The sequence below is a fragment of the Macaca thibetana genome, chromosome 15 (assembly GCF_024542745.1).
Source record: "Macaca thibetana thibetana isolate TM-01 chromosome 15, ASM2454274v1, whole genome shotgun sequence".
NCBI lineage: Eukaryota > Metazoa > Chordata > Mammalia > Primates > Cercopithecidae > Macaca > Macaca thibetana.
The window spans coordinates 95,901,445-95,913,789 of record NC_065592.1 but is presented as its reverse complement, the minus strand read 5'-3'; the positions used below and the strand labels follow the sequence as shown (position 1 = coordinate 95,913,789).

At 39.6% G+C, this 12,345-nt stretch overlaps 1 protein-coding gene across 5 annotated transcripts in view; it reads right to left on the bottom strand.

Moving 5' to 3' along the window:
• IDNK (IDNK gluconokinase) overlaps window positions 1-12,345 on the bottom strand; it is an 865,727-nt gene that overhangs the window by 1,735 nt on the left and 851,647 nt on the right. For all 5 annotated transcript variants that reach the window (XM_050761404.1, XM_050761408.1, XM_050761406.1 and 2 more), the window contains one exon: window positions 797-840. In XM_050761404.1, the coding sequence (XP_050617361.1) occupies window positions 797-840 (44 nt within the window). The remainder of the gene's footprint in view (window positions 1-796; window positions 841-12,345) is intronic.

The following is a 12,345-nucleotide window of genomic DNA, read 5'->3' as shown; positions in this document are numbered from 1 at the left end:
AAGACAGGGCTGCCAGCCATGTCAATGGGTGTGAAAAAAGCAAACTGAAGTTTTGTTCATTTAAGTATATTCTAACTTTGTATGGCCCAGACGGTTTTAGATGGATAAAATATGAGTTCACCTTAGAAAGGAAGATCCGTAACCCACTCCCTGCCTTTTCCTTATCCTTCTCCATGTCACGACCAGGATACCACTGGGGTCAGACCCACAGATGGGTGGTGTGGGGGGGACCCTGTTTGCTCAGGGCCATGCTGCAGAGCTGGGCAATATGGACTGTCATCCTGGCGGCTAATTACCTGTTCACTCACAAATGACCTCAGGCCTTCCTGGTAGTCAAAGCTTGAAGTAAAGGGAAGAAAAATTGAAGACTCAGATAGGCAATAACAGGAGTGGCACCAGTGGACATGTTTTGAGCACTTACTATGTATTAGGTACTATTCTACTGCCCACTCACCAACTCACTTACTTCTTACAATAATCTGTGGGTAGGAACTATATTAATTCCCATTTTACTAATGAAGAAACAGACTTATGGAAACCAAGCGGCTGATCAGGACTACTAGCTAGTAACTGTGGAGCTGTCTAGAAGGTGTGTCTCCAGAGCCCGATGAAACTCCATGCTGTCTGTGGCTGGCTGAAATCATTGTGGTTACTTGATAGAAGTGTAGTCAGTTTTTAGAATCCTTTACCATCAGTCAGCTGTGATTTCAGGAGTGCATTTTTCTTTTCCTGTCTTTTCTGAGGCTTTTCTTTACTTGCTGGCTGTGGCTTATGCCAAGGCCCAGTGGTCTCTTACCTTAGTAAAACGTCATGCAAGTTACAGAGCCATGGAATCCGGTCCTGAAAAAAACAAAACAAAACCAAAAACCCAGACACAACGTGACTTCTCCAGGTATTGTTTGTTTGTAGAGAAACATAGTTATATCATGTTCACAAACGTTAAGGTCCAGCGAAAGCTCAGTGGTGTGAGAAGTGGGCCGTGCACAAGGCTGAGGGGCCAGCCCCTGGGCAGAAACATTTTCTTTTGACTGGTGTCAGTGGCTCTTTTCATAATAATAAAAATTGCCCTAAAGTACCAGTATGTATCTCCCCATCTTAATCTCCCCATTTTACACATGTCCTCCCTGGTTCTGATATGTTTACAAATATTTTATTGTACTGCATGTATTCTTCAGGTACCTCTGATCTCAAATGCAGAGAGAGACACACATAAACCCTTATGTCAGCTGTCCCCTGGTCCTGTTCTTCAAACCCTCCAAAGGACAAAATTCCCTTCAGATAAAATTATTCCAAGAAATTTATATTTTTGCCAAAGAGAAGACAGAGGAAATTTACGTAGCACATGCTACAGTGTTTCACAAAGAAATCTTCCTCAGACAAGTAAATTCTCTCCTCCTTCCTGGTGCAAATCCTGATTACTGGCCGTAATGCATTGGAAAACAAAACGGAAAAACCTTTCTATTGTTGAAAATTTTAAACACACTGAAAAGCAGACAAAACAGTACAAAGCAAACCTCTATATTACCAATACCCAGCTTCAGCAATTTTCTTTTGAGACGGAGTTTCGCTCTTGTTGCCCAGGCTGGAGTGCAGTGGCGTGATCTCGACTCACTGCAACCTCTGCCTCCTGAGTTCAAGCAATTCTCCTGCCTCAGACTCCTGAGTAGCTGGGATTACAGGCATGCGCCACCATGCCTGGCTAAGTAATTTTGTAGTTTTAGTAGAGACGGGGTTTCTCCATGTTGGTCAGGCTGGTCTCGAACTCCTGACCTCAGGTGATCCACCTGCCTCGGCCTCCCAAAGTTTTGGGATTACAGGCATGAGCCACCGTGCCCAGCTGGCTTCAGCTATTTTCAACCCACGATTAGTCTTGTTATACGTATGCCCCCAACCACATCCCACATCCCAAATAATCCCATCCTAGATGATTTTGAAGCTGATTCCAGAAACATGATGTGCTTTTTAAAGTCCTTGCTTTTAGGCATTTGATTACTACCATTTTATTTAGAATTTTTGATTTTATATACTTGAGATGGGCCTATATTTTAAAAATATGGACCATATTAAATGTCAGTATCAAGGCTTTACTAACTTTATAAAATGAGTAGGATAGTTTTCTCTTTTGTCCTGTTCTTTCAAACAGCTTGTATATAATATATAATGTTTGATAAAACTCATCTGAAAAACCCCCTAGGCCTCGGGCCTTTTTTGAGGGGAGATCTTTGATTATAGATTCAGTTTCTTTAATGAGCACTGTATTGTATTCAGGTTTTCTATTCTTGATTCAGTTTTGGTAGCTGCAACATTTATGATGGCAGGAAGAGACCACACTTAGACAGCTGAGCCACCCTCCCTGCCTGCCCTTCCCATCTCTTACTGCATCCTCTTACTTGGCTAAAGAATAAGGAACCTGGTGGAAGCCAGGCGGCCACACAGCAGGAGTAGATTCAGCTCATTTCAGCCCAGCTTCCAGGCCTCCAGAACCTTGAACACAGTTTATATCTGTAGGTTACACTCTCTGTACAATGTACTCACTTTTTATCACCTTTATCATTACTTCAAAGGAGTAACATAAATAATCCATGCCCTTACTGTAAATTATACAGCTCTCTGGACCTTCTGTTTCTTAAGCCAAATGCAGCACCAGAATGGTCACATTTTCACTGGGGAAAAAGCAGGTGTCCCTAAGCAGTGTCTGCCACTAGATCACTGCCATCCAACCCCATTTTCCCCACAGTGTTGATATTTTTCATTGAAATTATCCAATTTTGTCTAAGTCTTCAAATTTACTGGCATCAGGTTTTCCACATCCCTCTTTTTGTTATTCATCTCAATTGTGCTTCTTTCTTCTTGATCGGTCTCACTAGAGATCTATTTTTATTTTGTCAAACAACTAGCTTTTGCTCATAGTTTATTTTTTTCCATGACATAGCCCTCAGGAGATCCTGAGAACATGTGCCCAGTTTGTTTTCACTAGCATTCATTTCTATTATTTCTTGCATTTATTTTTTTCTACTTGAACTGAACAACTAGCTCATTACTTTTCATTCTTGTCATTTCCCAAAAATGCACTTAGAGGCTAGTTTCCCTCTAAGTAATGTTGTAATTGCATCCCACAAATTTTAATTGATAGTACTTTTGTTGTATATTACTTAATATTCTATAATTTCCATGATGATTTTTAACTTATAAATTATTTATATGAATGTTAATTTAAAAAAATTTTTGCTTATTTTTAGAGTTCCCAACCATTTTGGTGATGTGTGTGCATTTTTACTATGGATTTTACAGTTCATTATAAGTAAAAAATGTGAGTGGTATGATACTGATTCTTTGAAATTTGTGGCAATATTCTTTGTGTTCTAGTACATGTCAATTTTTGTAAATGTCCCACATGAACTTGAAAAGAATATTATTTTTCATTAATGCCTATGTCAGGCTTGATGCATTTATTCAAATCTTCTGTATTCTTACTGATAATTTCTTTTGTCTACTTCATGTATCAATTTTTCAAGGTATTTAAAATTCCTCCATTAGACTGAGAAGTTGACAGTCCACCCTTCTGTCTTTGTGTGTGTTAGAAAATGTCTTTATTTTGTGCTTACTTGTGAATCAGATTTTGTTAGTTGATGAAGAATTCTTGGTTGCACGTTTTCAATAGTTTGAATAATTATTTCATTTTATTTGGGCCTTTGTTGAGAAGTCTCTTTTAGTGTATTAGGCAATCCTTTAGAAAATATATCTTATCTCTGGTAGCTTTAGGTAGGAAAAAGCCTCTTTGTCTTTGAGGGGCTGTGCAGTATTACTCTTGTCCTGCTCAGGACTTATTTTGCATATTCAGTGTGAGTACTCATACCCTGGAAAGGTGTTATTACCTATTTGAATATTGCCTTTCTCCTATTCTATTTACTTGGGTCCCTTTTAGCTATGCGGGAAGTTTGACATTTTACCATACACATCTATTCATTTTTCTTGAGTATTTTCTGTTTAGCTCTCTTCTTCATCCTGGGTAATATGCTCCAATCTGCTTTTCTTCCAATTCACTAGTTCTCTCTTCAGCTGTATCTAGTTTATTGTTTAATCCATCTGTTGATTATTTTTTATTTCTAATATTTTTATTTCATTCTTTTTCAGATTTTCCTGTTCTTGTCTTCCATTTGATTCTATTATGTCTTGTTCTTGGAGTGCAACATCTTACTATTACTGTTTTTGCTGATTCTCTCTCATAGTGGTCCATTTTCCCATGCAGTTTATAGTTTTTGATTGTAGTTTCATCTTCAGCAAAAGATTTTTTTTTTTTTCCTTTGTGGAAGTCCTAAGTTTTGGAAACAGTTTCACAGGCAGTTTCATCAATTCTAGAACAGTTTTATGTCAGTTTATAAGCTTGGTGCCTCTTTGTCATATAATGTGAATTTGGGTGTAGCAGGGGCTCAGGTTTCTCAAGGATCATTGTTTTTCCCCACCTGTGGCCCAGGGAGGCAGCTAGATTTTTTGCTCCTTTTGAATTCAGTGGGTGGCAATATTTTTAATCCTCATTCAAAGACAACCCTTATATAAGGACTTTATATTCTACTACTTGACATCAATGTTAACAACAACAACAAGACTTTATGTAAGATACTCAGGTCCAGTTCCATGCTTCATACAGGCTTACAATCTTATCTCCCATCTCTACAGGGTCATCAAAACCTCAGCCTCCTGCCCTCCTGGCTTTTACATAGTCCAAAAATGCAGGGGAGTGGGTTATTCTGGTTTAGTTCAGCCTTGCCACACTTTGATTTTGGCACGAGATGTTCTCGTTTTGCCTTGGACTTTGGCAATTTTTATTTTCCTTTGATCTTTTCCATGAGGAGCCTTTTAAGCTCTCCAGCTCGGTAACCACCTTTAGCTCCTGGGTATCTCCCCTGGGCTCAGGACATTTCTTATTCAGAGTAATTTAACCTTCAGTAAGTGCAATGTCATTCTACCAAGGCTATCACTTTGTGCTTAGCAAGTCAAAAACCCTCTAGTTATCTGGATCCACCCTTCATAGAAGGAAGAGGAGAATTAGAAATAATATTTCTTTTTCTTCATATCAAATAAAAGATTATTTTTAAAGCATTGCATGCTAATGTAGGATTGAGGGTCCTGTAAGTTTACTAAACATAGAACTCTAAGACTTTACTTCCATGCACACACTATTTAACCAGAGATCACTTAGGAGTTCAAATGTAATAGCTACAAAAATCACAAAATGTACAGATCAAATGATGACAGTCACAATTTACACAAATTATAATCTAAATGTCAATAACTATATAATTAACATAAATCAATACTCAAATCACAACAGTTACTGTCGTGTATGTACTTAAGAGCTGAAATGTACTTAACAAACGAAACATCTGTTTATGTTAGCAGTTGTCTGGGGGATGTATTTAGTGGAACAAGTGTGGTTTTTTGTAAACGCAGTAACAAGATGATGAGGCTTACCAGCTCCATATTTGCAGACCACATGGTCAATTTTTATAAACGTCCCACATATACTTGAAAATAATATGTGTTATTTACTTTTCATTAATGCCTATGTCAGATTTGATGCGTTTATTCAAATCTTCTATGTCCTTCTCATGATTTCTTTTGTCTGCTTGATGTATAAATTTTCAAGAAAGGTTTTTGAAATTCCTCCATTAGACTGAGAAGTTGACGGTCTGCCCTTCTGTCTTTGTGTATGTCAGAAAATGTCTTTGTTTTGTGGTTAATAAAGCAAAAACTAAAGTTATTAACGTTAGAATAAATGAGGACACTTTATGTGCTCTTGGAGAAGAGTGTAGATATTTAATGCTTATTATTGGCAAGGTTTTCTAGGACATCCTACTAAAAAACTAGATGTTCTGGACACTCTGTGAAGAGAAAAAAAGTTGGACAGTCTACATTTATGCAACTTGAAACCACCATTGCAATTCAGTGTTTTCTGAGCTTATGGTGGGGAATGGGGAAGAAGGCTGTCAAGGATTATAGGCTACAGGGATAATTAGCTGGACTGACTCAGCTCTGCAGTATTTTTTGATGGAAAATTGCCCCTGGGGAGAAGCTGCCCCTTCAAGCACAAATTTGGATTTCCACTTTCCTTTATCCATTTATAAGTGCTTATTGTGTGTGTAGGGAGACCCAGCCACTGTTCTGGGTGCTTTTGGTCCAATACCCTAGACATGATCACTCTAAGTTTGACTAATTCCTAAGGTACCATTTGAACTCAACTTTCTAAATTCCTTTCTTTCTCTTATTCCCCTTGTAATTAGCCAAGCTTTTCTACCACATTTATGGGCTAATGAAGATGAAAAAGACAATACTGCTTACATCAGCTTTTTTTTTTTTTTTTTTTTTTAAAAACAACCTTCTTGTATATATTTTCTAAAACAGCTCCTCTGACAGACCGTTGTAATGAAAGAAGGCACTGGGTCTTGAAGCCTCCCACATTAGCAGGAGGTTCTACTTCCCACTCTGGGATTCAATCTTATAAAAACGTGGCACATATTGGCCCACAGGAAGGGAAACAGTGGCCACATACTTGACAAAAAGGTAGAATAAGCATTTAGGGGGCTGATTTCTAACCCCGGAGTATGTTTTACATGAAAATGGAGGCATCTGCCTTCAAATCGTAGAAATTATGTCAAGTTCTATAAAGCTATGAGTCAAAGGATTTATCTTCTTAGAGAAAATGAGGGCCACAGTGAGGTGCTTTCCTAAGGACTTGGAAAAGAAGGAAATACGATTGTTCTCTAAGTGTTAAATTTAAAGATCAACAGTTAAAAGGAAGGGGCAGAGATGTGTAAGGTCATGTGAAGGAGTTAGAGTGACTCCCAGGCTAGCAAGGCATCACTGTGATTCAACTTAATATTTTCACATACCTAGAGGAAGCATGTCTGTCCCAGACAGGCTGGGCAGGCAGGAAGGCCAGAGCAGGGCACTGTAGATTGAAATGTGAAGCACTGGCCAGCGGACATGGAGCCTTGGCCACTGGCCTGTGAACATCATATTCTCATTAGCAAGCCTTTTCCTACTAACGCGTGGTCTCGCACCACCAGATTCTTTGGTCTTAACTCTCCCATGTTCACTAAGAAACCTCTGATTGTATGTTGGCTTCTGAAAATGTGGGTACTAATGTGATTGTTACAGGCCACGTAACAGTAGTATTTCTTTTGGTACATTAATCAACTGGCATTTTGATTTATGCAGGAACTTGTAAACCTGATTAGTAGGGGTCTCACATGAGAGATGAATCCATATTCAATGTGTTGACAATATCAAGGGGGCTGGGCGTGCAAGACAGAGAGCCAGCCCTGAGATCCCAGTTGGGTAGTCAACCAGCCTTTTCCAAGGTGTTCCCCTTGTCACTGTAGAAGTCTCTGGCTGGGACTTTAAGACTTTATTTAAGACTAGTGCTGTGAGCTGCGGATCTCCATTCAGCAAGAAGAATGCTTTAGAAGAGGAAGTGATTGGAAAGTTCTGAGGGCTGAATGCTAATTTACATGATCACATATCTACTCAGAGTTAAGGGGCAATTTGAACTATGAATTAGGACCAACTCAGAGATGAAATACACAGAACAAAAATAATTTTTTTTGGCATGAGTAAATGTTCATAATGAGTTTGGGGGGAACCAGAGAGAGAGGACAATTTGTTTAAATACCAGAATTTCTTTCTTATTAGCACAGGCACAAACTTGCATTTTGCTCTTTTGCTCAGATTATATATTCTGCCATTCCATCTGCACAAATATTTCTGTTTGCTGGTGCTGTGGAAATGGAGATCAATCTCTGTATTACTTTATGGCTTAGGAAGCAAATACACTTTTCATTAAGCTGAGTGTTGACTATCTTATTCATTATACTTTCTATGTGCCTGAAATATTTCATAAGAATGAAACAAATTAAAAATTACAGAAAACATATTTGGGTAATAAGTTTTCTATCTTGCATACAAATAAATAGAGCTTTACTTTGAATACATGTTTTTTCATTGTTTTAATAGTGCCTTAATGGATGATTTAGTCAATAATAAAGCACATTGCTTCATCTAGTCATAATAAAATTTTTCAGAATCTCAACTATGAAAGCCATAATAAATATAAAACTATTTAAACAAAAATAGGTGCTTTTAGACATCCGCCTTGTCGGAATTTATGGCAGACCAGACTAATTATCATGCACTGTGTGCATCAGTCATAAAAACAATAGAGAGGGTTGGAAATAAAACAGCAGCACTTTGAACGTGATTCCTGAAATTTCCAAATAGTGAATCATAATTCAATGATTATGAACTTTCCTTGGAGGCTCCCATGAAGCCACAAGGAGAAAGGTTTTTCCAAAGCAGCGCCAGTGTGGAAATTCAAGTTCTAGTGCCTGACCTGCTTCAAGCCAGGGCACCATGCCAGTGCCGTCATGACCCTTTCAGTCAGTGCCTCAAACATCCTTAAGGCCTAACCCCTATCATGGATGCGCTTGCGGGGAACTGCCCCTCTCACTCCTGCTGTCACCCTCACCCTCTTCTAACCCTTTTCTTTCCATTTAACCAACCCTGATTCACTGCTTGTGAATCATTTGTTTAATGGTTGGATGATCAGGGCCTTTAACACAGTAGGAAAAGTATGATCTTTGAAGTCAGAAAGACTCCCGTTGCTGTGTGGCTTTGCTCAAGTTACTTCATTTCTCTGTGCCTCTCTTTGTTCATTTGTAAAGTTGGGATCGTATGTAATTCATCGAGCTGCTGTGGGATTTAAATAAGAAAAGGAATAAACTATTTTTTGGTTGATTTAACAGCTGGAATAAACAGTACTTATTTCCAACTCTGAATTTTTGAAAGAGTTTAAATTCACAAATTTCGTAGGCATTGGGCCTTAATTCCACAAACACTAAATGTTAATACATGCAAAGCACCAGACTGAGTGAGCACTGGGCATAAATATGAATGGTGTGGTTCCTATCCTCAAAGGGAAGAGGCAAATGAGTAAATAATCTATTAAGTTACTTGCAGGGCAGTGATGAGGGCTGTAGGAGATACACTAAGAAGGGCTGTGATAACACAGCAGGACAGGCCTTTTTTTTTTTTTTTTTGAGACAGAGTCTCGCTCTGTCGCCCAGGCTGGAGTGCGGTGGTGTGATGTCACTGCAAGCTTTACCTCCTGGGTTCATGCCATTCTCCCGCCTCAGCCTCCCGAGTAGCTGGGACTGCAGGTGCCCGCCACCGTGCCCAGCTAATTTTGTTTTTGTATTTTTAGTAGAGATGGGGTTTCACCGTGTTAGCCAGGATCGTCTTGAACTCCTGACCTCGTGATCTGCCTGCCTCGGCCTCCCAAAGTGCTGGGATTACAGGCGTGAGCCACTGCGCTCAGAGGACAGGCCAATCTTGATCAGGCCTTGGAAACAGTAGGCCTTGGAAAGAGTAAATCTTGAAGGATAAAGAGAATTTCAAGACCTTGACTGGCCTGCTAAGGATTGTGGACCTTATTGTAAGGGTGCTAGGAAGGACCTAGACACATGAGCTCCAAATTTTATGCTCATAATGAAGAAAGGGGGCAATTGAGATCTCTCTACAGTGAAGAAAGTGGAACAAGAAGGAGATATTAGAGCAAATTCACTAAGCTCTGCGCCTTCCAAACAGTTACTGTGGACAATATAATAAATTATGAAAATCACACACACACACACAAGTCTTAGGGGAAAGAGATGAGACAATCCAAATTAGCATCTCTGCCTATGGCTCTGATGTTCAAGGTTTTCACACTCCAGATCAAGCTTGTACAACCCACAGCCCGCAAGCCCTACTGCGGCTTTGAATGTGGCCCAACATAAATTCGTAAACTTTCTTAAAACATTATGAGATTTTTTTTTTGCGATTTTTTTTTTTTTTGCTCATCAGCTATTGTTAGTGTTAGTGTATTTTATGTGTGGCCCAAGACAATTCTTCTTCCAATGTGGCCCAGGGAAGCCAAACAACTGGACACCCCTGTTCTAGATAGTCCCTACATGCAAGGATGGGGAAGGCAGTGCACTCCCGACTCCCAGCCCAGTGCTCGGAGGTGAGCACAATGAATGCTCCAAGAAGGGTTAAATCAGAATGTCATGAGGCTAGAGAAAGCTTTCTTGGCCTATGGAAACATCTCGAAAAATTAAGTGTCTTTTGGAAGGGAATGATGGGTAGAGAACAGATAATGGTAGAATATGGGTGGAGAGAGACGGGAAGGAAGGTGGGGAGTGGGAATGGCGGGGAGATGGGTGTGTTTTACCTGACGCAAAAGTATATAGAATGTTATATACTGACCACCCTCCAAAAAGAAAGAAGAATAATTCCAAAATTCAATTCATAGATATTTTTGGAAGATGAGACCAAGGGTGATATAGTTTATGAAAAATTTTTTAGTACTTTCCAAATTTTCTATACAGGGCAAATATTACAATTATAATCAGGAGATTTTTTTTCAGGATTTTTTTTTCTTTTCCAAAAAAACCCTCTTTTTAAAATAGACTTTGAAGTTGAAGTCTACTCAGTTGTCACTGCAGGCTCCGATAGGACACTGAGGGCTGGGTGCCTAGGGGAGACTCACTGACTAGCAGCTTTGAAATTCTTTATTATTAATATCATGATAATGCTAATAATTTATCACAGCTTGGGTAGACTGTTTCTAGACTGGCACTGTCCAACACAGCTTTCTGCAATGATGTTCTATAGCTGTGCTGTCCAATAAGGTAGCCACTAGCCACTCACGGCTACTGAGCTTTTGAAATGTGGCTGGTATAACCCAGGGACTAGATTTTACATTTCATCTATTTTAATTAATTTGCATGTATTTTTTCAGACAGGGTCTCACTCTGTTCCTCCAGGCTGGAGTGCAGTGGTGCAATTACAGCTCACTGTACCCTCGAACTCCCGAGCTGAGGCCATCCTCCCACCTCAGTCTCCCCAGTAGCTGGGACTACAGGCATGCACCACTGGCTATTTTTTTTATTTTTTTATTTTTGTAGAGACAGGCACTTGCTAGCTCCTGGCCTTCAGCCTCTGCCTCCCAGAGTGCTGGGATTATAGGCTTGAGCCACTGAGCCTGGCCTAATTAATTTACATTTAAATAGCCTGAGGGAGCCCTTAACATGTTCCACTCAGACTGCAGCTCTGAGCCCTCCCAACACAAAACTCTCCCTACATCCTCCCTAGATTCTTTCTCAAGGGAGAACCAGGGCTTCTGCCTTGGACATGGACACGCTTTGATCCATCTACAGGGGGCTTTCCTCAGCTCTGTAGCATGGGGGCAGTGTGCGGAGGGTGGGGACCGGTTACCACGGCAACCAGGAGCTGTGTTGGTGCCAGCACAGCTGTGACCCATATCTTCAGTCTTAGACTCATTGGATTCTTATCAAGAATGAAAATCATCTGTCATTCTACCTCTTAAGAATGTAAACCATCTGTCGTTCTACCTCCTCCTCTCTCTATTTTGCTTATCTCTACGGTCTGGCTAGCTTGTAGTTTTTTTTTTTCTGAAAAAATTTAGTAAGTAACTTGTGTTTCTTCCAGTAATCTTTTCTCCTGTACATAAATTTCTCTTCTGAATTCTACCCCCCAATCCATACAGTCCACTTAACAAGCATCACTTGTGAAGAAGAGGAAGACTATAGAAATTCCACTTTAAAATCTATCAATTTTGGTTGCTTTGTTATTTAACTTACCTTTTATTTGCAGTCACCAAACAGAAACCTAAAATAACACAGGCACAGTCACATTTTATACACTCCCTTAGAAATGGTTTATGTTATTGGCGGGTATATATGATTTATGTTGTGTGTGTATGGTTAGTAATAATAATTTTAAAACGTGATATTTGTTGAATGCTATAGGCACTTTTCTGTGCATATTTTTTGTATTATCTCATTTAATACTCCCAAGAAGCCAATCAAATAGATCCTGTTAACATTCCTACCTCACAGGAGAAAAACGGGGCACAGAGAGACTAAGCCCTTTGTCAAGGTCATACAAGCCTGGGTGGTGGAACTAGGTTGCCTATGTTTAGTATCAACGTGATTACTACTCTCTTTTATTACTACTCTGTTATACTATTATTACTCTCATTATTATTACTCTCTCTTTTATAGTTCTGTTGCCCTATCTTCTAAAATCAAATGTTGCAAACCTGTGATGATTCAAGGCCTGAACCTCTACAAACTCAAGCTGCACCCCCAATAACAAAGAGAAGTGCACTCTTGGGGTGCTCTAGAATAGACCTAATGATAGTTTAATGGCTCAAGGCACAAAAAAGAAAAGATAGTGAGCTAGGGAAAGGACACCTGGGGGTGAGCCCAGCCCCACTGAAAGTGA